The sequence below is a fragment of the Pyxicephalus adspersus genome, chromosome 5, assembly GCF_032062135.1.
Source record: "Pyxicephalus adspersus chromosome 5, UCB_Pads_2.0, whole genome shotgun sequence".
In the NCBI taxonomy this organism is placed as follows: domain Eukaryota; kingdom Metazoa; phylum Chordata; class Amphibia; order Anura; family Pyxicephalidae; genus Pyxicephalus; species Pyxicephalus adspersus.
Window position 1 is genome coordinate 22,000,907 of NC_092862.1, and position 26,605 is coordinate 22,027,511.

At 36.2% G+C, this 26,605-nt stretch overlaps 1 protein-coding gene across 3 annotated transcripts in view; it reads right to left on the bottom strand.

Moving 5' to 3' along the window:
* Window positions 1-26,605, bottom strand: part of VPS13B (vacuolar protein sorting 13 homolog B) — a 520,025-nt gene that overhangs the window by 436,606 nt on the left and 56,814 nt on the right. For all 3 annotated transcript variants that reach the window (XM_072410846.1, XM_072410847.1, XM_072410848.1), the window contains exons 8-16: window positions 21,104-21,363; window positions 17,598-17,693; window positions 14,839-14,961; window positions 13,789-13,926; window positions 11,917-12,004; window positions 10,619-10,810; window positions 9,043-9,212; window positions 6,790-6,984; window positions 3,073-3,197 (exon numbers count right to left, since the gene is read on the bottom strand). In XM_072410846.1, coding sequence (XP_072266947.1) covers window positions 3,073-3,197; window positions 6,790-6,984; window positions 9,043-9,212; window positions 10,619-10,810; window positions 11,917-12,004; window positions 13,789-13,926; window positions 14,839-14,961; window positions 17,598-17,693; window positions 21,104-21,363 — 1,387 coding nt within the window. The remainder of the gene's footprint in view (window positions 1-3,072; window positions 3,198-6,789; window positions 6,985-9,042; window positions 9,213-10,618; window positions 10,811-11,916; window positions 12,005-13,788; window positions 13,927-14,838; window positions 14,962-17,597; window positions 17,694-21,103; window positions 21,364-26,605) is intronic.

Below are 26,605 nucleotides of genomic sequence, written 5' to 3' on the forward strand. Positions count from 1 at the left end.
TCAATGACAGCAAGGTGACCAAGACCTGCGGCTGTTAGGTGTTTGTTTTTGCCAAGCATGGGGCTGTCCATTTTCGTCCAAACACCTTCACTTTGGTCTCATTTTGTCCAAAGGAGATTGTTCAAGAAGTTTTGTGGTTTGTTATGATGCAACTTTGCTGGCTTAAGGTGCTTTCTCCAGGAAACCCTTCCAAACAAAACATACCAGATCAGTCTCTTTCTAATTGTATGGTCACAAACATTAACAATTAGCATGGTAACTGAGGTCTGTAGAGTCTGGGATGTAGCTCCTAGGCCTTTTGCTATTTTACTGAGTGTAGCTCAGTCACCGAATAATCTTTTTCACTGTAGAAAGATGGACGTCAAATTGGAAACAGCCTTGTAACCATTCTCAGATTTATGGGCAGCCACAATTGCTTCCTAAAGATCATTGCTGATGCCTTGTTAACACGTATAAAAATTCTTGAAACCAGCAAACTGCAAAGAATTCTGCCTTATTAAAGTGGTTGTACTTAGTGATGATCAGTTAAATAAGTGATCTTGATTAGCAGCACCCAATTTCTATGTTTAGGGCATTGCATTGGAACATATATATTATGTTTTTTTATTGTGTATAAATATTAGGCACAACAAAACAATTTTTTTTAAATTCAGCTTCATTTTATTTTCTAAAAAGTCATTTTTGGCCTAGTCTGCACACATCCCCCAGGTCTAAACCTCTATTTTTCTGCTCTGTCACTTCTGCTGCAAATTCCAATGTCACTAAAATTACCAATAGTAGGTTGATCACATGATAAGTGAGCAGAAATTGTGGGAAGTGCTGTTCATAAAGTACCCTCATCACAGTAGTAAGGAAACAAATACATTTTGGACAGTGTTGACAGTAGATTGATATTTCAAAATTAAAAGCCAATTTTTTAAACAAAAAATTATACTTTACGTTTTGTTAATATGGTAATATAACGATATGGCATCACATTTTTATTACCGTGTTAACAAAAAAGGATTCTTTAAAAAAGTGCACTACTTAGTCAAAGTCATTTCTTCATTTTCAGAGGCCCATTGATAACACTGGAATAAAAAAATGATTCATAGAGCCTTATATCCTTTATATCTCTATGCTAACTTGGAGGGGGTTAATGAAGTAGACGACTAAAACAAAAACGCAAACATTTGAATGCAATAAATCATAAAATACAGACGCCACAGTCAACAACAAACATAAAACAAAACATCTCTCCCTCTGTATAAAACCAAATCTTCACAAAACACAGAGAGAGAATATATTCACATGGGTCTGTTTACCAAAATGTCACGTTTACTTTGTGCTAGTTAATAATGAAAAACGAATTGTGGGCGGCAGCATCGCAACCGCCTAATGCAGAATATGTGCAGGACTCAGATGCACAATCTGAATGCTCCAAAGCTGATTTATGCCAGAAATAAAGTTGGGATTTTCGCTGTTAACTCAAAACATACCACCTGAGGGATTCCATAACAGTTCATAAAATGTCTTTTTTTTTTTTTTCATAATAAAAGAAAAAAAAGTTTTAAAAAAAGCTACATCAGCCTGTGTTGTAAGCCCCCCCCCCCTTAAAGAAAAAGGAAAAACACATGTAGCATCATGTGTGTACTGTTAGAGGGAGGGATGTAAAATCTGAAACGGCAAATAAAGCAGGTGGTATAATTCTGAAGAGTGACTCAGAGTTTAATGGCATTACCAGGTTATTCTAGCAGACTAATTCTCACTCACTGCATGACTTCAATGAAGCTCTCAGCGCTCACGCTGACTTCGATTTAGTTCAAGTGCTATTTGATGTGTTTCATCTGGAGTTTTATTCACTTCAAACTACACTTCATTTAAGCAGACTGCTGTTGCACTCATTTATTTTTCTACTTTATTACTCTTGCGTTGCTATTGTGGAGTTTACATAACAGAGAGGTGCGCTGCACTGTTTAGGTTTACAGCAGAGGTGTCGGCATTGCTGACAGATACAGAATATGGTGAGGAGATCTCTTGTGACCAACAGACAGAAGATGTGTGGAAGGAGTGTAGTTTCGCTCACATGCAGATTATATTACTGCAAAATGGTAAAGGGAAATTATGAGTAAAACTAAAAATTATATGAGTTTCTCAAGTTTCAACAGCTGTTGTGTCATCACTAACATACATGGTTTTGGTGTAATGGAAGGAATAGGTACCGCACCAAACCATGTCAGACCTTACATGCACCATTCCTTTAAATGTACCAGGGAAGAAGCTAAATAAATACTCAATCTTAAATGGAAATTGAGTTGACTAAGTAATAAATTACTTAAAGACAAAAGTCTGATTCTTCAGATACTTACCAGACCTCCCTGGACAGGCACAGAGCAGTCCTGGGACTGTTTGATTGCACGTGGCTACTAATGGTTGGCATTTTGTCACGGTACCGCAGAAGAAGCAGCATCAGCACATTTGGCAGTATTCATTCACCTATTCTCTACGAGGCTGCCATGGAAAGATTCTATATGTAGCATCTTACCCAAGGCAATAGTTAATGGGCATGAAGAAGTGGTAACCACACATATATACATACATACATACATACATACATACATACACACACCCACACTGGGAGGAAGCTTACCGGAGAAGAAACTACACAAATTCTAAATAGAGCTCCAGAAAACATCAATAAGGCAACAGGTATGTTGAAAGCAACATTAAAATGAGTATATATACACACAAAATTCTTGTAGCAGCTAGGAATCCAGAAATACATACCCCAACATCCAAAGAGTTTGCAGGTTTCAGACCTTGCCTGATCCCATTTACTGTAAAAACGATACCTGTTTTTCTGAGCATACAACACAAGGAGTCTTGATGCTTAAGTTATGTGTAAAACATGGCTCAAGGTCTTTCTGTTGATGCTTCTATTTCTGTGCATACATTTTACAATAAATCTATCATGAGAAACAGTATTATGAGGACTCGTTATTTTATTTGTTTGCTGAGCATTAAAAGCTACTTTACTTTTCCAAAATAATAGGATGAAAAACAATAAATCACACAGCAAATACCAGTACTTACCAGTACTGTGGAAGTCTCAGGAGTTTTCCATACAAAGCTGTGCTAAAGGCCGGGATCACTGGAACAGGGCTGCAGTAAGACCCTTTAGAGTCAAGATATGTGAGGCCAGCTTGGAAGCCAAACACCTGGAAATAGATTAAACACCTATTACAGCAAATTATCGAATGCAGTTTTAGCATAGTACACATTAGCATGGATATAAACTAAGTCAATGCTTACAATTCTTAGTAATATTAGCTTAAAGTATATGTAAACCCCAACAACTCACTGATCATCTTTTGTTCCTTTTGGTCTGTTAAATATTCCATTAAAGCTTTTTTTCTATCAGATATGAAAACAATTCAGTTGATCTAGCAGTGGATAACTTCCTGTGCTTCTTGTCCGCACTATCTGCTACCACTTCCACTGTTCCCTGCGGACTACAACACCATGCAGCTTTATGTTATAGGCAATTGGAGAGGGGTAGTTCCAGAATCCTATCTTCTGTATATTGTCCTGATATAGACAATAACTAATACAATAATGGCACCACTCCATTGTTTTGGGGTTTAGATTTGCTTTAATCTTGCTAAAATTCTCATCCATCAATGGTGTCACTGATCCTCACTGGACTGAAATGTCATTTAGCCATAAAGGATATTTCAAGTCCCAAACACTGGAAGTGTTTGTGAATAAATGCTTTTTTTTTATTCATTTGGCTCTTTTTGGATACCAGATTTAAAAAAAAAAAAACATACTTTTTTTTTCAAATCAATGCAATAATCCAGATTGAGGCAACTTCTGTGTAGAAGCTTCCTGTAATAACGACCAGTCACTGCTGATCTAGCTCCTTGTGAGCATGGTGATTGGTCATGTACCTGCCCCCCCCCCCCCCCCCCTGTATTTTTCTCTGCAGTACGAAGACCCTTTGGGGTGCTCCCACAGTCCTGATGGATTTCTTTGTCTTGTAATTTTTGAAGAAAATATTTAAAATATTTTGTTTGTACCCAGCTTTAGCGACTCCCACTAAGTTTGTTCTGTTTCTTTTAAAAAGGTTGCAACCTCTGGACAATTATTCTGTGTGAAACTTTCCTATTCCAGGCTACTGCAGTGATAGAGATTAGTGGGGCCATTCTCAATTAATGGCAAATGATCATGTCTGGCTAAGCGTTCTTTTTATATGTGACATTTTAATCACTATAGCTATGTTCACTCTTTAACTTTCCATCCCTCAAGTAAAGTGTTTTTGATTTATCACACTGGAGTTGTCTCTTGTACAGTATTCCCCTGCACATCTGTCCTAGAACGACCTGTTGGGGTCCATAATTGGTTCCATACTCTACTATACATGAGCATTTATGTTTCTTTGTGATGACTTTATTCTAGGTCTTTGAAGTTTTAACTACACACCGCAATGATTTGTGGATATATTTCTTTGTTGCCCTTTACAGGTCAAGAAAAACTTATTTTTGGGATCATGATGTGAAATTCTGAATAGTACGTTTTCCTTCACTTCGCAGGTCAATGGTTTCTGAATATCTAAAAAACTCAATTGCACAGCTACTTTGAATGGAAGCAAAGGATTCTGGGTAGACAACTTGTTCTCTGTCTGCCACACGTCCTAATATCAACCCAGAGTACAGCAATTGCTCACATGCAATGCACTTATGACATATGTGATCCATTATCTAGTATATGCTGGTAAAAAAATGTTAGGAACTAAGCTAACAAAGTCTACATTTTATGGTCAAGAGCCCTGTCAGTACATTTCAGGTGAACAGGTCACACGGTAGAGTGTTCTTTTATATTCCTAATATCCTTGCCATACTTAGAGCAAGGCACATGGCATAAATAATGTTGAAGGAACTAAATGGAACTATAGGATATCTTATCAAGGGCATAAATTGAAAGAATATAGATATATATATAATATATAATATATAAAATAAAGAATTTATTGTGGATGAAAATTATGGATGGTTTAAATTTAAAAGAAAAATACAATAAAAATCATATTAGCATTATATAAATTAGTCCAATTTAAAAGCCAATTTTTATCCCCTAATGTTACAAGTATGCAAATTAGCACAATTTCTGACCCAGAGTTAACCACAGCATTCTGTGCAAGTGAATAGGTTGAAAACTCTTTTGTGCATGTGGCTGTAGTGGAATGTGGTGCGTTTCCAGAAAGGGATAAGTCTGGAGCTCTGAAGGAAGAACCACACCCCAGGTTTACCGCACGCTGTTACCTGCAGTGGTGCTTACAAGTATGAATGGGGCCTAAATATGAATACGTCTGTATTTTTTTATTTCTAAATACTAGATGATAGCTATAATAATGTACACCTTGTAATGTACACCTTTATATTAGAGAATTTCATTAAAATATTTTTTAATTCAATCATATATCAGATGGTGGGAAGACATAATTTTGTTACATCAACTTATTAAAGCATATATTTAAAGTGATGTATTTCTATGTTTACGTCAACGTTTCTCCTGTTACCATTAGACCATTCATAACATATATATATATATATATATATATATAGTATAGGTGTACAGCAAGTTCAATTGGCAAAGTGATTTTTGCCCTAGTAAGGACCTTCCAGATGTGGATGCAGTTTCTTACATCTATGCCATGCAAATAGATAGCAGGACAGGGACACAGACAGCAACAAAAACATGACAGAGCTTGTAAACCTTCCCTCACCTAACTAAAAGAAAAGAAAAAAAAATTAATGTTTTACATGTTAATATTTCCAGAAAATAGAATGATTTGATGCTGCCTACCTATACAGCACAGACCAAGCTTAATACCCCAGTGGAACCAGTAAAATATATTTTGGGTCCTTGGGAACCCTGCTAATAAATATTATTCAAAAGTTAGTGTAAGGATCAATGATGTAATGTACAATACAGGCCATACTCAAGCTCTACCGCATTGTATTGAAACTTCAGCTAAGTAGCTTCCATTAGAGGGGAGGTCAATCTGTGACAGCTCAGGGTTCAAAGGAACCATGGTTGACAAAAGCTAATCTACTCAAACATATAGTGCAGAACAACGGAATATCACCAAAGAGCCACAAAACATTGGGTGTGCCTATTAGGTGAATAGGCAATATTTTTATCTGTCCCTGGTTTTGGGCCATAACATGGCTGTCCAGAGCAAGGTCCTGCATTCGTGACATCAGCACAAAAGGACTGTAGGGTACTGGCTGGTAGAGTCATATGCAAGGCTTGATTAGTGGTCCCCCACACCAGAAAATCACTGAGAAAGACCTGAGTGAAGGATTTAGAGGAGTATGTTCAGCTTTATATAGTGAGAAAAAAATTTCAGGATAGCCTAAATGGGGGCAGGAGGTTAATATTTGCATAAAGGCTTTAATCGTCCTATGCTCCAAAACATAAAAAAATTAAATTGTTGGGAATTCACAGACCAAAAAACATAAAGGCATATAAATGTGTGCAAACTTCACACATCATATTACTAAGACTTTACAGAAAAAAAAGTGGAGTCATTTCAAAGGTTGTCATATTACATAAAATAACATTAAAGTGTCTGAATGGCCCATGTCCGTGTTATCCAAAGCAATCAACCAAATAATGCCATTTTCTTACTGGACATTTGAAAAGAAAAAATGTGCCTGGCTGCTACAGAGAACTCACGTGCAAGTACGATAATGTGGATTTGGGAACATAGGAATAGAAGAGCAACTTAACAGTCCAATACCTTACCTTTAGGTAGCAGTGTGCGTAGCAGTGGTGCAGTAGGTTATCTGAGGGCTGGCTCAGGCTGCTCACTGTCTGGACCAACTGCTCTGCATACATTGGCACCGAATGCTCAATGTTGATTTTGTCAGCAAGTATTTTGATTGCAGGCAGAGGTCGTATTGGCTGAAAACTTGTTGTGCTTAAAGTACCTGTGGAATGCTAAAAAGAAAATTACACACACTTAATTCGTCTTGTTAAATGCACCACTGGGTGAGTGAAAAAGCAGGCTGCCAAAGCTAAAAACACATTTCTCAAACGCTGTGAAGTGTACCTGTTACCTGCACACAAGGAAGTTGTTTTAAACACTAATCTGATGTGTTATCTGTTATAAAACTAAAACAAAAAACAATCTTGGGCTAATCATTTTGCCAAAGCGGGTATCAAAATTACCAGTTTAACCTACATGAGCTCTGTGTGTCCCATGGTAAATATTAAATAAGAGGAGGATATATGGGTGAAACAACTAAATCCAAGAGAACTATCGGAAAACAGGGTCACATTTTACCACTTATATATAATAACACTAACAAAAACATCACAGTACAATTGAATATACTACTATCTGTAGTCTGTATTAGGGATGAGTGGTGAGAAAGAAAGCAGCTGAATTTTTTGTTGATTGCAAAGCATTTCAACTTGGTATTGTCTTTAAAATTGCCTGGGATATCACGATTGTTTCCAATGACAAAAGACCAAAGATGAATGAACGAGCACTGTACATACAGTGCCGGTATGTTCTATGAAGAGGAAGAGGTAGAACGAGCGAGCGGTTGTTCGTCTTCCATCGTTCGTGGATCTGTCAGGTCGGATCCATGAATAATGTTGGACAACAATCATCTGACCTGTGTAAGTAGTCTTAAAAAACTCTTCGTATGATTTTGTTTACAAAATGTTGCAATATCTTCACTTTCAACTTAATGCAAAACATGACAATATGCACAATCATTAGAATATTTCCTGTCTAAATTGACTACTGTTAATCATCCTTGCTTCACATTCTCTCCAACTAATTTTGAGTTGGCAGCCATTTAATGCAGTTTCACCTTAGCTAACCCTTCTAGTAAATTTAAATTCTTAATTCCAGCATCCAAAGTCATACATAACCCAAGATCTGGTATAGTTTCACTTTTCTCCTCATACCTTCTAAATCATTGATCCACCCTGCAAGTGACCTGTGCCTCACCACATTTTCTATTAACACTACTCTATCAAATTTTCTCAAGCTACACCCACCACCATGTATAATTCCACCCCAATCCTTCTGGCTCTGCCTTATTCTTCAAACCCTTTATCGTGGCTTACAAATGATACCTACAGGGATGCTTTCAAAAAAAATAAACTACTTTTGTGACCTGTATGCAATTTTAGCAACCCTTCCCTAATATTTCCAGATGTTCAATATAGTATATGACCTCACCATACCTGCTATGGAAGCGATCTTACATACTAGTTCAAATCATGAGAGCTCCCAAAGGTAACAATATATTTGAACTGCAATCCACTGATGATACCCAGCTGGAGAAGAGTTATATACAAGGTGATTAAAATTAGCAGCTCTGTAGCTGAAGGCATTACAGTTAGAATTTTCAGGTTATATAGGACAATAACCAGTCTATATTGAGCAGGTTTCCATCAGGTTTACAAACTCGAGGAACATAGCTATGTTCTCAAGTAAAGGGATACAGATTGCATTGGCTCTATGAAAATCACGGTGTTTTATTGCAAATTACATAATCGTGATGAAATGCAGATTTTCAGTGTCAAACAGCTGCTGCCACAAATAGGTCTGTAATTATCTTCTTACGTCAAACTTCCAACTACTGAACAAGAGTCATCTTATGACCCTGGCTCTGGAGTTTATGGGGAGAAAAATAATTAGATGCAATTAGGAGAAAAGTGAATCCAAAATGCATCTATTAACATGAACTATTGAGCAAAATCTCTGCCAAGTCTCTTGAACATATTGCTACAGCTTCTTTAAGGAGTCCTTAATTCACCTAATGAAATTATATTAAAAAAAGATTGGTTTTCATCATAGAAGATGAAACAGGAGTTTTTTTTTTTACTATAACTTTAGTAAAAACAAAGTATTTAGTTAACAAACTTTTTGGATGCACACAGAATAGGACACATTTTAAAAAAAGCAGTGGCAAAGTTAATCTTTAAAAAAAAACTGTTGAGAATCTACAAAGCCCAGTGCATTATTAAAGTTTATACCTTTTGCCCCAATATAACAGAAAGTAAAGGCTCAAGCAGGTTGAACTCCGCCATGGTGATGGTGATAGAACACTTAAGTAATGTGACGCATGTAAGTCGTGTTGGTATGTATTCTTCCAGTGACGCCACCTCTTCTGAACTAGGTAAAGTCTTACATTCTTCAACTGGAGCTAAAGAAAAGCATAGCAGTGTTGTTGGTTGGCAATGTAAAATATTATTTTACTTGTTTTTCTGTAAAGAAAGGATGTTACCAGGCTTGTGTACCGCTCATTAACATAATTTGACACCTCTTCAGACTGTTACAATATTTGGTTATAAATGGCAGGTTTAGTTACTCTCTATGGATCTTTCTTTCAGACAAAGCACAAGTAAGCATAGGTTCAGACATGTGCAGTTACTGAATGATAGGTTCAATTATCAATGGAGATTAAGGCCATATTACCTTCTCTCTGTATGACCTGTACTATAGTCTAAAGCTACATACATACGTCCAATAGTTCTTGCCTGACAATCAGCTCAGGGCTATACAGAGCCCGTCGTCCATCGTCCAAATGATGGTCCTGGCGGATCTACGGACGATGGACGACGAACGATGAACGATCGTAATGCAAGGGAAAGGGGAGAGCGTGCAGCGGGGTGCTGCTCTGTCATTCTCCCCCTCCCCTCTCCATAGAGCAGAATGATGCTGTATGTACAGCACTCGTTCATGCAGTGTAGTCCTTTGCCGTTGGAAAGGATTGTGAAAGATCCTTTCCAACGGCAATAATTGCACATGTGTATGAAGCTTTACTGTTTACAATCATGACTGCGATTTCTTGCAGCACTCCCTTATTGTGTAGTCAAAAGACAGCTAAAAAAGTAAGGCTGTGTACATACGTCTATTAATTATTGTTGAAAAGGGTCTTTTATGATCCTTTCCAATGATAAAAGATTGAAGGCCCGATCAACATACATCGCTGTTCTGTTCTATGGAGAGGGGAGAACGACAGAGCAGCACCCCATTGTGCTCTTCCCTTTTTTTCATCATCCATGAACAACGAACAACGCACGCTGTACACAAGCCAGATTCTCAGCCGATGTTGGCCCTAAGGTGATTATCAGACGAGAATCATCTGACGTGTGTATGTAGCCTAAGAGTACTACTGGAAGACAGAAAATAGGAAGCTGATTACTTGTTTAAAGGTGAAGGTTTTGTGTTGTCTTTCAGTCTTGATTTTAACATCTATAGAAAGTATGCAGGATGAGAATTTAATTTCTGCAGTCTTTACTGGTTGCATATTTACTTCAGGACAGTAAATCACCAGGTAGAAAAGTTATCAGGATGAAGGCCTGGTTCCTAAACTGAAAAATGTGTCAGCAATAACAGCTGCCATATGTTAGCCTCATAGTTGACTTTAAATATGAAACTGGTTTAGCTGAACCTTTAATTTGAGCAAAATGATAGTGAAGCCTTTTGAAATTTCACCTAAAATGTTTGACAGGTATTTTTTTGTAAATTAGCTTTACTACCCACTGTAAAGTTTATATATCATTTAAAGAATATGAATAAACCAAGTCTGAAACAAGAAGAAAATACCAGAACGCGAACAGCTATAAGCCTCATATTCATGATCAAAAGAGCAGGCCACCATCTTCATGATCCTATGCACTGAGCTGCTGTCCAGTCTTAAGTCGATGGGTCCAATAACAAGCCTCTTTATAGACATCTCTTGGATATTGCTGATTTCTTCTGGCTTCAATGTAGGAAGTTCCTGCTGACTTATAGATCCTGGTAAAGCACAATACCATTATGAAACGTTATATTGCATGTTAAGTTTTGTTTTTTTTCTTTCATCAAACACACTCTTACTATTATAAAAAAAAATAATAACACTAATTTAAAAAAATTAATTTATAAAAAAAATTCATTAACGAACAAAAAAAAAAACAACTGTCAATTTTGCACTTAAATGACCGGTAATTGGTTCGAACAAAGAAAACAGCCCACATGTGTACAATATTTTGCACTCACAATCCTTATTTCCCTAAGACAGATGTGATTGGAAAGTCAGTCAGATACAACATGACATTGCATGTGTACTTTCATTCAAGATTTATTTGGTCTGATCGCTTCATTGCTAAATGAAGAGAGGGAAAATCCGTTTGTTATATTCATATACGGTAAGAAAAGATTTGAGTTACTTTAGAGGCCATTAGAATTCAATCTGTAATACAAACCCTACTGGTGTTTACCAGCCCTTAAGGTAGTTGACCATTGCGCATCATTGTCATAAGAGGGATGATGAATGTGGGATGAATGTTTTCACAATATCCACATAAAACCACATTTTTTGAATATACATTACAGGGAGATCGTCTATGTGTATTCTTCCATCCAGTACAGTACTGTCTCTAAACATTTGCACTGGTTCCCTAAGCAACTACTAGTCTGTACCAGGCATTTACAGCTCAGTCTCACAGATTATGTGGGAAAACATTATCCACATTGCTAATCATTCCCTTTTCTACACAGAAAATAAAAATAAGACTGTCGCCACATGCCCACATTATTCTCCATCAGCTACGTCAAAAAGAATAGTCATACAATACATACAATACAATACATACATACAATAGTCAGACAACTAGTGGCATGGCATTGCAATTGTACAAAGAAATATATATCGTCATAGATTGTTCTCAAGGAGCAGACCTGGCCATAATCAGGTAAACAGCTTAATGCAAAAAGATCTGTAAATGATCTGCACAGAACAGCTTATATAGGAAGGTAAATATCCAAGCTAATACAGGGGGCAGACTTTCAAGGACCAGGTGGTTCTCCATGAAAAGTTTGTTTCTGAAGAAAGGACAAACAAAAATGAAAGAAATGTGTACCTTTAGCACTAGTACACTCCATTGTGTACAGGTAATCCATGTAGAGTGCCCCAAACCTCTGCATTCCAACTATCTCTGTGTATGTCTCCTATCAACAAAGCAAAGCAAACAGAGCTCTAACTCAGACACAAGAGAAGTCACAGATTATAACAGCACAGACAAAGTATCTCAGATGCAAGCATGTTTGGGTTTCATTGTGAACAAAAAAAAAAGCCTTATCTCCATGAAAAAGACAGATGTTATCCAAAAGACTTACCTTTTCAAAACAGGTAAAGAAACATCTATGGCCTATTTAAGTCTAAGTTTGCTGGACATTCTGGATATCACACTTACAATAGCTAGTTAATAAATATCTTTAATTGTATGCTCGTGTGATGCTTTCATTTTGGTTTTCATTGATACACGTGTGTATGAATAAGAAGTATTTAGGTAGGTTTTTAATTTTCATATGCGGATGTATCTTTCATCATATGCAGGGAAAAAATAAAATATTAAACATGATGCAAGTGCAAATAATAAAACATGGTGCAATATATATATATATATATATATATATATATATATATATATATATATATATATATATATATATATATATATGAACTTAGATATTCAACAACTTTAGAAATAGGTTTTAAATCAAAGTAAAATGGAAGACAAAACAGACCAGAATAATTTTGGTTTACCACAAGTTTCAACAGAGTGGGTTCCCACCACATTCCACTTGTGTCTGGGACTGTCATAACCCTGCCATGTTCAATTTGGCCAATGCAGATGGGCGTTAGGGAAAAATTACCAAGCTGAAAATGAGACCAGTCTTTTTCCGTGGAGTTGCACAGACACAAAACGGCAGGATAGTTATGATCAGAGACATCAAATAGACATGAACACAGAATTCTGACCATGGATAAAGCAATTTTCAATGAAATTACACACACAGGCCCTGCCAGGTAGAATGCCCCCAGTTGCACTCTGAGTAATGTGACAACATGGAAAGCAAAAGGAAAATGTTTTCATAGGGATCAATTGTGGTCATGATTCTTCCCTGCTTGAGTTTGTGGCAGGCACACTATAGGAAATGAAGTGTATTGTTCATTCTCCTATGTCTATGTATAACAAAGGAACTTACTTGCATGGTCTGAATAATACAAAATTCTAATGGCAAAATAAAAAGATTGTTCTCAATATATAAACTATTTCAGCAAGAAGACCTGCAAATTGCAGACACACCCCTTTGCTGTTTTTTTTTTTTTTATATCAGCATGTTAACTGGAACTTTAAGACACAAAGCCTTGCTCTTTTTGGTACCTGATAAATTTTAGGCAATGATCTTTCAAGATATTAAAACAGACCACAAAATGCACCTGTGCTTTTTTTTCCAGATGCAGTGAAGCACAAGGCATGATAGTTGTAAAGTGTCGGGGTGCTGCAATAGTGTTAGTGCAGTAGTAAATTGGCCTGAAATAAAGATTTTTATTATTATTTTATTTATTTAAAAAAGGGACATGGCAAAGGTATATTTACTTATTAGATGTTCTATTTACCAAATAACATAGTACAGTACTATCACAATAAAACTTTACATCAAGTCACATTAAAAACATACACTTACACATTATCCTGCCTATACACAATTCAATTATCAGCCTAAACAGGTTTTTTTAGACTCAATCACTGATAATCAGATCTTTTATGGGGCAAACGAATGTGAATATTTGTGTATATGAAATATTAGATCCACATAGTCACCTTTTCATATAGCAAAAATTTAATGGCAAAATGTTTACATAAAAACGTTTATAAGTACCCCTCCCTGCCTGATTTCTGTGTACAGGCCTGAAATTATATACTGCATCACACGAGTATACCCACCTTGTGGGAAGAAGAGTCTAATATAAACTCTGCTTGAATTCCATTATTTTCTGGACTTCTGTAGTCAAAGAGTGAGTTAGTAAGATAAGTGTTCCCTTTGCTGCTTAAACTCTCCCCACAGGTAAAGAAGCACGCCTCCTGCATAGAAGAAAAACACATACACATAAAAAATATATAGCAGAGGGCCTATGCCAAGTGGGACATTTTAATTTATTTGCGGTGATTGTTTATAACTACAGTTGCAGTACAGTTACATTTCCAGAAAGTTTATTGGAGAAATCTTATCAAGGGAATAAGTTGGATAAGTATATGTAAAACTACAATCGCTATTTACCAATGTCTACCTTTGATTTATGGATGATGCAATCAATGTAAAAAATACAAGTTCCAAAAAGGTCACAGCTTAATCTTCCAATTCTCCTGAAGAACACACTAACAGAATTAACATATAAACACAAACACCCTAATAAAGACCCAGTGACATCAATATTAGGTAGCTGTCTATACAATTCAGAGAGATAATGGATGGTGAGAAGGGTTAGTAGGGTGCTCTAAAGTATTTTGCATAAACTGGAAGCTGTGGAAATGTTTCCATGATTAAAAGAATTGAATCCGGTTAATAAGAGGGGTAGATCATGGTGGATTTCTTTCTGCCAGGAAAGGAGGCAGACTGTGTGATCTCACAGCATGGATTGAAATGAAATTTCAGTACATGAGAAAAACCTGTAACACTGATGAAAGACTGAAGGTAAGGCTGGATTAAAGAAGAAAATTAAAATCTTATTCTTCCTGGGTGTCAAAATATCACTGCAAAAAAATGGAATACATTTCCAGTAGCTACTTCTGTCATTATTATTCTCTGATGGCCAATGCTAGCAAGAACCCCAGAACTACACCTCTAAATATATGATTCTTGCATTTCAAACACCTTCTGTACTTTGACTGTTAAATGTTACAAGTGCCGAATTTTTAGCTTATTGCTTGCACATGAAATACTTGTTTGGTAGCAATTGACAATAAAATCAAGAACTGAGACACATTCCTACTTACAGAATCAGATCTGTTTGTATTTTCCTCAAAATCCTTTATCCCCATAATTCCTTTCAAACATATGGCTTGGCTCCCAACAAAACCAATTTGGCAATCGAAGAAAGGTTCTCCCTTCATTAATACCTGTGAGGAAATAACATTTTATGTAAATCTTTGCAAAACCATTGAAAATCCTTACTGCAAGCCATTCAGTTTTAACATTAGCAGGAGGAATATTAACAGAGTCCCTTTCAGTTACAAAATAAAACCAGTATTCTGCAATGTATAGAAGTTAAAATAGTTATAAATGTCAACTCTTTCCGTAAACATTCAGTATAGTGTAGCGAGTGTGGTGTGATAATGTTTTATCCGGGATCAATATCCTGTTAAATCCCACTTTAAGAATTACACTTGCTCTTTATTCTGCCTACTTTTTCAGCCTCAGATATCTGAAGGAAATGTTAAACAACCAAGTAAAAAAGGACGGCTGACTGGACAATTACAGATGCAGGACTAAACTACAGATGTAGTGAAATATTTATGTTATTTGTGTGATGGCTTGTGATTGCTACAGCTTCTCTTTTAACACTATTTTGTATTTTGGGATAGTACGGCGAAACACCTATTTAACTGCAAAAGTAGCAGAACACTTTTCTCTATGAACACTCTCCTGTCGTGCTTTGGGTCCCTACCCTTGCTATACACAGCACCCAAACCAAAAATACTGGTGGAATACATCCAGTAATAAAACAAAATGTTCCATAAAATAACCAAATCGTACTGTTAATAAACACATCACAAAAGCTTGGGCAATCAGTCACTGCTCACCTCACGCAGTGGTGGTGTACCAACAAATTTGCTCAGCTCTGTGAGTGTGAAATGATGGTTGTACATGAAGTAAGTCATGTAATTCTCAGGTTGCTGTTCCCTGTGTGAAAAGATCCTAACCGCTTAAAATGCCCTTATGTTTCAAGCATCACTCATGTATACCGGTCATTAATAACATCTACAATAGTATACTAACACTCGACTCATTAACAACATTCAATACATATCAATTTACTAGCTGAATATTATAAACGATTCCTTTTTAGTAGGACATAAATGTAACCAGGCAAATATAAAACATTTCTATACACCAATATAAAAAATACATTTTATATACAAAAATTTTGCAAAAAATGTAAACAAAAAAATTTTCGAAATACGACAAATCTTATAATCATAAATTCTAGCCCTTTTTTTCTGTTCTGCAGAGTTCATATATCACATCTGTCTGACATTTAGCTTTGCTGTATTGCAGAGGTGGGTGCTAAATCCGATTGACAGATTGAATTGTTTAGTGGTGTATTTAAACTTTCCAGCAGAAAATCAAGCTGGAAAGTAATAGATTTCTGCCTAAAATGGTTTTTAAACATGTATTGTATGAAATATTTTGCAAAAAAAATGAAATGGAAGCTGGATTAGATAATCAGCAGAAGTTGTATATTTGCAAAGCTGAAGGAAATTGTGTTATATGTAGTTTTAGGATATTAGGCTTGATGTTCACAACAATTTTCTTGATCTTTTTGCTATGTGTGTGTGTGTGGGGGGGGGGGTGTAGTTGTAATCCCACCCTACCTCCTTCCAAGAATACAATGTTCAGTGTTTGTTCAGCCTATAAACTGGACTGGTATAACAATGTCCAGTGTTCTCCCCAGCCCCTTTTAGCTGGGCGTACCACCCGGCACTTTTCAGTAACCACCTGGCTGTTTTTGGGTGGTTAATGAAGAGTTGGGGCACGATACAGGGGCTGCCACCCACCTACAATTTCTTCCCACCCAGCTTTAAACCATTTCTGGGTTAAACACTGATGTTTATGTTAGTAATGATGGTGTGAAAGTTATTTCATAGCCAGTAAAGCAAAGTTTTGGTTGGTACAGGAATTCCGAAAGAAGAGCTTATGCTGTCTGAGATTTATATGTGTTGCTAATGTAGTTTGCTTTAGTGAGAACACATGTTTATATTAATGGTGTAGTTATTCATAAAATTATACTCCATAAAGAAGTCTGAAATTGTGAACATTCACTAAGATTTCCAAACCTTTCACAGGCAAAATTAAAATGACTTGCTGAAAATACTAATGTCAATGTCCCTTTTTCAATCTCAGCGGGAGTTATGAATAGATTTTAGTACTCTATCTGAGGAGAAAAACAACTGGGATGTGCCAACTACCCAACTCAGTGCACTGTAGAGAGTTTAGAAATCACAAGAGAGTGGTTGTTAAAGAGGCAGTGCTGGATTCTAGAGTAAGGGATATATAAATATATATCTTATGTTTAAATCCAGGCCTTTTTTTTGCTTAGGTCTATGTACCTATACTAACTGACCAGGCTGTCTTGCTTTGCACGTAGGCCTACTGTTCCCTTTTTTTTTAGTCCCACTGTTCCTTTTTTTTGGGTCCCACTGTTCCCTTTTTTTTTGGGTCCCACTGTTCCCTTTTTTTTGGGTCCCACTGTTCCCTTTTTTTTGGGTCCCACTGTTCCCTTTTTTTTGGGTCCCACTGTTCCTTTTTTTGGGTCCCACTGTTCCCTTTTTTTTGGGTCCCACTGTTCCCTTTTTTTGGGTCCCACGGTTCCCTCTTTTTGAGTCCTACGGTTCCCTTTACCCCCCCCCCCAAGTTACCAATGCGGGTAATAAGAATCACTTGTATAGCATTACCAACACACTTTTGAATGTTGAAAGGGATATCTAAACACATACAGTTTTAAAAAGCCATTGATGTACTAGGCAAGCTTTACCTCGATCGTTGTCCCTTCTTGTTCCCATCGTATGACTTCTCTGGATTTCACCTTCTGAGGGCTGTAGTAGCTGCTTTCGGCTTGCATTTCAGTGAGCTGGAAAACAATACAACACACACACACCTTCAATCCAGGCAACACCGGCATTAAAGAATGGCAATCTGTCATTACTAGACTGCATTGATGAAGACAAATTAAAGTTCACTATTGGCCAGAGTGTATTATTGGACAGGAAACAGGTGCAAACAAAACAGCTGCAAGACATTAAGCACACCACTGCATTGGAGGCTGAACTAAAATATGCCAAGTGTAATGTAAAGCAGGGCAGGAGCCAGTCCAGTCAACACACTGCCTTTCATTTTACTTTCACCTCTTCTCTCAACGCTACATTTCTACATGGGATGAAAAATGGCCGGGTATCTAAAACAACACTTGTGCGGTACATGGCTCCTAGCATTCCGCCAGAGTCTTGTGATTCGTGAATAGTGGAGATTGACTAGCTGACAAAAGGTTAAACATTACTCAGTCATTGAGATCTTCTTAAAGATATTTAGGTCTAGATCTGTCATGATGTTAGCAGCATATAGGCAAGAACAGGTTTAGAAAAGAAACACGTGGGTCTCTGCAGTGAGAAAGCCTATGTGTTCTCGGTCAGCAGAGTACCAACATAGAAGCTATATGAGATGAGAGAGCTACAACCATCAAAATACATTTACTGTTTACACTAATATAGTTTTTGTACCCCATATTTTAATTTGCTACATCATTACTGACCCATACTGCCAGGAACCCAATATAGTTAAAGACCACTGAGCACTTCAATCTCATCTGTAGAAAACGCATGACCACTCATGAAACAGCATGGCTAAACAGCAAAACATAAACTTTTCCCATTGTACACTAAATGTTCTTCCACAGTCTTACATAATGCAGCTTTTTAATTGATGCAAGAAAACATTATTTTAGATATATTACCATAAATGTGGTGTTATGGTTATAGTATGACATTTGACGTATCACTGGTGGATAGGTTCATTTTAAGGGTTAGGCTATGACTATTTTTAGTTAGGTTTAGTTTAGGAGCATGTTCATGTTAAGGCAAACATGCCAGAGGAGAAAAAGGGATCTTGACATTTTTTACATATCCTAAAGATAAAAGTTGATTGCTGTTATATGTGTGAAACTAACTTACTACAGGCTACTGACAAAGTATTGATGTCAGTGGGCCTGATTTATTAAAGCTCTCCAAGGCTGGCAAGGATACACTTTCTTAAGTGAATTCGAGTGACCCAGCAAACCTGGAATAGATTTGTTTAAGTTATTTTCTATTTGTTAGCAAATGTTTTTAATCCTGGACCAGATCCATTCCAGGTTTTTTGGATCACCCAGGTTCACTGATGAAAGTGTATCCTCTCCGGTCTTGAAAAGCTTTAAATCAAGCTCAGTGACTCAGTATTACAGACAGGCAAGTGGGCAAGTGGTTTATGTGCGGAAAAAAAATGTACTCAAAATAAAACAGAATTTAATTTGACAAAGCCATAGAGAAAGAGAGACCTTTTACTTGTAAAATAGGTTACAACACATTTTCCAAAAAGCTCTAACGGCACATTGGAGGCTCTGTCCCCCATAAGATCTACAACAACAACAAATACCGCAGAAGGCATTGGACTCTGAGTGGGACCATTTATTGGTTAACTAAAGTTATTAAACTTTTAGGCATCCCTTCTTTAGGCGTTATCTAAAAAGAAATCCACACATAAAATATATTAAAGTGGCCATATATCTTCCTTCAAAAATGTGATTGTTTTCAAATCAAATGATGAATAGATCTTTGTCATCCTGAAAGCTTAAATGTTTATTAACTTAAGTTAGGCAAATGAAGGGTATCGCTTCAATTCCAACATTTTCTGCTGCTAATTTATACAACTAAAGATTTCTTTGTCACCCCTTGGGACTTTTTCTGCTGAACTATCTAAGCAAAGATTCTAATAATGTCACACAGAGCACGATGTGAAGCCAGGAGGCTATGAAAAGAAAGTCAGCTTTATATATAGCGCAAATTCCTTCTTTCCTCCTCATCAGCTGTCAGCAATTATTGCAAAGGAAAAGCAATTAATTGATTAAAAGAACTCAAACATTACAAGAACAATTTTCAACAGTATTAGGAAAATGTTACGTTTAATTTGGCATGTTTTTTCTCTTTGCCCTGGAAGGATATCAACCACTCCAAATGCTAATGCAGAAATACAACTCCCTTTTTTTAATACCAAAAAATGAACCACAAATTAATTCCATACATTCTTTGCTAGAAATGAGAACAATGAAAGCTAATGTTTTCCATCTCAGTGTAACATGTGAATCTCATACAGAACATTTCATTGCAGATGTAACTTCTCTTTCCTGTTGGATGTTTGTTAATTTGTTGCAGGTCATCCGAGGGTAGGAGGTGTTAAAAAGCAGCAGAATTGCTACTCACAATGCATATTACTGTGTGTGAAGGGAGCTTATTAATCAGAGGCAGAAACTGAAACACTGAGATTAGCTGAGCTGCATGGAAACACACATATGTTGGTGAGTATTCATTTTTTTGTACAGGCATTTAAAGTAGTTCATGGGAAAAAGGGAATAATCTAATCAATCAGTGAAAATACACATTACTTTGGAGTTAATGTGACATTAATGGAATATGTAAGGCAACTACTGAGACCCAGAAATACATTTATAGATAATAAATATTATATATATATATATATATATATATATATATATATATATATATATATATATTATACTCAGTGAATGGAATAGGAGATCTCAGCCTGCCTGGGATTAGATGTCATCAGCCTGCTGCAGTCAGGAAGAAACATTTTCTTAGTCTCCTCTCAAGCAGTGATCGGACTAAAACATTGCAAACAAGTGAAAGGAGAGGCAGCAGCATAGGCTGATTTGTGTCAGAAAAATGTGTGCAGCGTTTAAGAACCAAGTCAGTAAATAGATAATGGCAGTTCCAGAAAAAAAAGTAGGACAATGTCTTTCTGAAGAGAAAAGCAGAAAGATATTGGGAGCATTAGGATGAATATGGAAAATTTATCAGGTTTTGCACCCATATGTTGTTAAACGTGAGTTCAACAATATAAACATATAGCATTATATGGCAAAATTATATTTGATGCACATTTTACATTAGGAAATCCTTGAGAAAAAACTGTCAGTTCACTATTCTGACCTTTTCTTGAAAATGCTAGTTGCTAGCGGTTACTAAACAGGAAAAAGTGGGCAGCAAATCAAGCCAAGAGATCCTAATGCATACTTGTTATGGTTTATTGATTAAAAATATTAACCAATATATATATATATTTTTTTAATCAAAGTCCAAGAACCTATTTACTAACACAAAAGAGCTTACATGAAAACCATTTAAAACAACAAAAACAGGCAAAAAAATACTAATTTGTTAATAGTATTATTAAATTAAAGACACTAAGTTATTAATAAAGCACACCTACCTTAAAAGTTACAGTGGCCTTTGTGCAGTAAAAGCCTATGGAGACGATTGGATCTTTGGACAGCTGAGATTTTGTTCCTTGTAGCATATTTCCATCCTCTGATCCCATGATGCCACCATCTTCCTCATCATTACCTGAACTTACAATAGCGGGAACAAAGGACCAAGCCCATGACACCCATCCTTGCTGCTCATCATCATCTTGCATGTAAAAGTCTTGTGCTGGATACTGTATTCCTGCTAGCAGCTCTTCTTCAGTCCCTGTAGAAACGGTACCATGAACCAGTTATTATTTTATGTACTGTACCTGTGCAAGGCACTAATGTGTTACTCCAGCTTTAGTTCACTGGACAGGGGTGCAAAAAGAAGATAAGCTGATTTACTGTCAATTGAAGGGACAAGAGGCATAGAAGTGCTTTACATGTTTTTACCCATCTAGCTGAACTTTGTTTAAATTACCAGATACAGGACATATATTGGGATGTATAGAGTTGCATATCCATTGGAAGGTTATACAGTAGATACATCAATATGAAAACAATCTCCTATACCTTAATATGAAAGTTAGATGCATAGCAGTGTATGTACAAGACATGGACCTACCTCAAATTTACTGAAGTTTTAACAGCAGAAAACTGCTGAAGTTTTACACTGAAGTGTAACAGCAAAACTACTTTTTTTAAAAAAAATATTGGAAATAATACTTGGAAGCATATTACCTTTAGGTAACCATTATGACTTACACTTTTTTACACTTTCATGGACAGGTAATATAGGGTATAGGATTTCTATTTGAGATAGATATACAAACATGCTAATGTATTCTTTTGGATTCCCTCCTTGTTCCAATAGACTTGCTCCTTTGGAAAATGTATATAATTTCTCAATACATTGCACGTGTGTACCTAGCCTTAGCTGTCCTCGTAAGAGATCAAAATGGGATCTAATCAATTTAGTGTTATTATTCCAAACACAGGCATTCTTTTAGGTCTAGTAATATTAGGTGTGACCTTGTCTGATTCTACATTATTTGACCTGTAGAAAGGTTATCTGATTAAAAAAGTAAAAATGACAACATATTGCTTTTAGGAATTAGGGCAATACAGGCCTGAAGTGATACCTCTATTGTAATATTGCAGTATAAACAAACACATCAAGGCCCCTGCATTTTTTACAGCTGTCTGAGTTGTCTGGTTGCTTAAATGCTATCCACAGTAATAAAGATAAGAAGTCACCAATTACAACAAAGACCAAGTCCAACCAATGTTTTTGTTTTATTTTGGATTGACCAGGGACAGGTTTAAATTACAGGGACTAGAAGTGAGGAAAAGATCTACCAAATCAGGAAAAATACTGAAACAGGATGAATAAAATGTTAACTGTACAGCTGAATATAAGGGATCTTGGATTACAGAATTGGTGAAGGCAACAAATCGTAGAACTGTTCCGAGGTTCCTCCAGAGGTTGCTCCTGGTAATTAACAGTGCGGGTCTCTTAAGTCAGTTTAACTAATACCAATGATCTTTTTGGATATTTGTAAGGGTGACAATATTCCCATTGGATAGCCATGTAAGACGCATTCTTCCTACTGACCACCAATCTAACATACTGTGAGTTGTGGATATAGTAATTATAGTAAGGGTTATTTCACAGGCTTCCTTCAAGTCAAAAAGGTTGAGAAACCCTATTACTAGTACCCATCTTTATATTCACAGGGAGTATTACATATGTATTCTGTACTACATACTAGTTATGTGATTGTGGGAAAAATGTCTGAAAATGTGACAACATCTGCGTTTAATGAAAGGTAAATTTTCTTCTGCTATGGAAATGCCAATGTTTCCCAATCTTCCTCCAAATACAAGTATAGTCAAACAAGTCACAAACACACACATAATGATTGACATCACCTCTGACTAACAAGGGAACCAACCACCTTGGGGTGAGAGAGCAATTAATCTGTTCCTGCTTGTTGCTTCTGGATCAGAAAGAAATCACTTTTGACAGACATATTATGAACCACCTTCAAACCCTGAAAGAAAAGGTTAGGGAGAGCACAGCTGTTTGCCAAGACACAGGAATGACCTCATTTGCGTGCAGAAAGACAACTTGCTTACTGAGTTGTTTTAACCCTCCATAGCCAGAGGTTCTGCCACAAGGGTTAAAATAATCCACAGGTCATTCTGTAATTGTACTCATCTTGATTTGGAGCCAGTAACCTCTATAGCATAATTTTCAGTTATATAGAGAAAACAAAATGAAAAAGGAAACCTAAATTACACACTTAAGCAAGCAGTCCCTCTGGAAACTTTGTCTTACTTAAATCCCATTTGTAAAAGGTAACTTGTTGTGGACACATCTATGCTGGGAATTTCTTACTGTTTGTAAATGAAATGGTCCTTTAAGGAGGCAAAGATAGCCAATTAATATAGGGGTAATAAATTTCATTAAGGGAGAGGTTAAAAAAAAAACAAACAAACAACATGAAAAGAATGAAATTAAAATATAACCGTGTTTGCAGCACTACTAACTTTTAATCCAGAGCAATTCTGCTAGTTAAAGTGGAACTAAAAAACTGTTTTTACCTGTCTGATCGCCTCCTAGCTTTTAAGTTTTACAGAGCTTCGAAGGGATTATAATTTTTTATTATTAATATTACTATTATTATTATTATTATTATTATTATTATTATTATTAATATTAAACATGATTTTTGAAAGTGCCACCATATTACGCAGTGATATACATTAAATATTGGTTGCCAAACACAGACAAATACAGACAGTGACACAGAAGGAGGAGAAGACCCTGCCCCAAAGAGCTTACAATCTAAGGGTGGTGAAAGTAACACACAAAAGGAGGGGATAGCTAGCAATCTCGGTTATCCTTGTGCGTGTCAGGAACAAATTAACTTCTGCGCAAATTGCCTCATCCCAGCCAATCAAGATGGCTCAAGATCTGGATATGCAATGGAGAAGATGGAACAGGGACAGGCAAGTATTGATGGGTTTAGTCTTTCTTAACCCACTCTGAACCCAGGCTGTCATGGACCCTCTCACTTGGGGGACATCATCACACAGATGGTCTTATAATACTACTGAACTATATGAAGCTGCGATATGAATGTGCCAGACCACTGGAAATCTTTGCACGTATAGAAAGCCATTGAATAGAAAAGAATATAAATATACCACTCAATACCAGTCTAGTTTTAGGATAATATATTTATTAACTAATAACTGTAAAACATTTTGGAAAATTACATATTAAATCTGTTTCAACAGAAAAAAAACCATTGATGTATTATAACTGGTAAATTCTAGATGATTAAATAACAGTTGTCTGTGAAGGATCTCATTTATCCTTGTCACTGTATAGCTAGTAGTAGCTACCCACATTCAGCTGAATTTTTTATATGGTAGAAGATATTCACAGCTGATCCAAAATGCTCTTTCAGTCCTTCTTTACACTTAAAAATGTGTTTTGGACAAGCTGGGAAACATCCTTAACATTTTAGAACCGTTCAGCTGAATTCGATTAACACCTAACTAAATTAGCGTTATATTTTTGGTAACAATCAAATTTCAACTACAGTATAAGGCACTGATGAAAAGTTTTTTCCTGCTTTTCCCTAGCTGATGAAAAGATGGAGAACAGACTCTTCTTTTATTAGCAGATTAAGCATTCAAAGAGATAAATTAGTTGTCTGGGGTCAACTTCCAATAAAGACAAAGAAATTTTTCACTTTTCGACAAGGCACATCTGTCCTAGCTCCAAACTAACCTTTCTTAGGAACTTTAGCGTCTTTAACTTTTAGCGTCTTTGGTTTAAGTTATCTCAACCTTAAGGATTTTTTTTTACTTAGAAATAAGTAGGATAAATCTATAGAACAGTAAATTATTCCACAAAACAAAAATCTATGCATTGCCTACACATTATCCTGTTCATTTTTTTTTCAAAAAGTAAAAATTTTATATTTTATTTTGGACATTTTTGGCCAAAATGTCCAATATTTCTGGACATTTCACAGCCAGCCAAGGTAATACTGCAAATGAAGAATAAAAAAGGAGCCTTTTTGCAGATATGAGAAATTCTAAAGCATAAGAAATCTGAACAACCAGTGAATAGTTGGTTATGTTTCAATGTTATGGATATGATAAGCATTTTACTGTTCAGTGAGATGGTGCTTAGTGATCAATATGGTTTATACTATCATGAAGCGAATGCACCAATCTCACATTTCTCACTGTAAGTAAGAAATTGTAAACATCTATAGGCAGCTTACATGGTCAATGGCATATGTTCTGGGCTTTGGGTTAAACCAAACAGCTGAAGGTATGCAGGTAATTTTTTCTTTTTGCCTCCCTACTTTTGCAAAATATTGATCAACCCAATTGATCAACTTAAAATCAGGTAATTATGTTCAAAGTGCACCAATCCAAACAGAAATTCATTTTTCCTTCTAAAGCAGCCATATCCTAAATAGAAATGACAGTGTCCTGCCAGCAGGTACAGAGTGGGACTGTTGGAAAGCAGCTGTATTCAGGTGGCTTTTTAAATGCATGAGAAGCCCAAATACAAGATCAAATTTTAAAAAATCTGACTTTTCATCCAACACAACAGAACAAACAAAACATTGCTTTGTGGTATGTTATAGATAGTAAATGGCACTGCAACACACATACGATGTGTTACAGTAATAGGCATGGTAATATGTTTTATGCCAGCTACACACTGTTTTAATGTGTTGCCACATGCATGCTTAGGTGCATTGTTAAGGTAGTCCATTTATTTCCACCGCACCAACACACTAAAACCAGACACTATTTTTACAGATGGTTCCTACATGAGAATGCCACTACAATGGTGAAGATGTGAACCTGGAATAATGTGAATAGTGTCTCTTTGAACCATTCTTTCTACTTTGCATATAACAAATGCAAGTCACACAAAATGTGTGGTTCAAACAAGAGAAACAAAAAAATCTGATTGTTTTTTAGGTATAACGGCTTAAAGAGTTAACCATACAAAACCTGTCATGTGGAAGAAATGTTTGCTAACTAAAGAAAAGAAAAGAGTCCAAACAACCTAAATAGATCAATTAATGTTTAAATGGTGCAGCTGTGCTATGTATATTTATATGCATTCAAACACATACACACATTTGTCTTGCGTCCAAACATTTCAGGTAATATAAACCTACCATTACCACGACGACATTGCACTGACCTTTGCCATGTCAGAGCCTCACAATAAAAAATGGAGAGAAAAAAAAAAATAAATTTACCATACAAATAATTTGTTCGTCGGCCACAGTCAAGGCACTTTATAGAATAGAGCATTTCTCAACCTTTTTAACAAGGGGGAACCCTTAAAATAACTTTCAGGTCCTCAGGGAACCCCAGCTATAATTACTATATCCACAGGTCATAGTACATTAGTGTGGTGGTCAGTGGGAGGAATGCCAATTACATTGCTGGCTATTGGAAAGTATATGTCACCC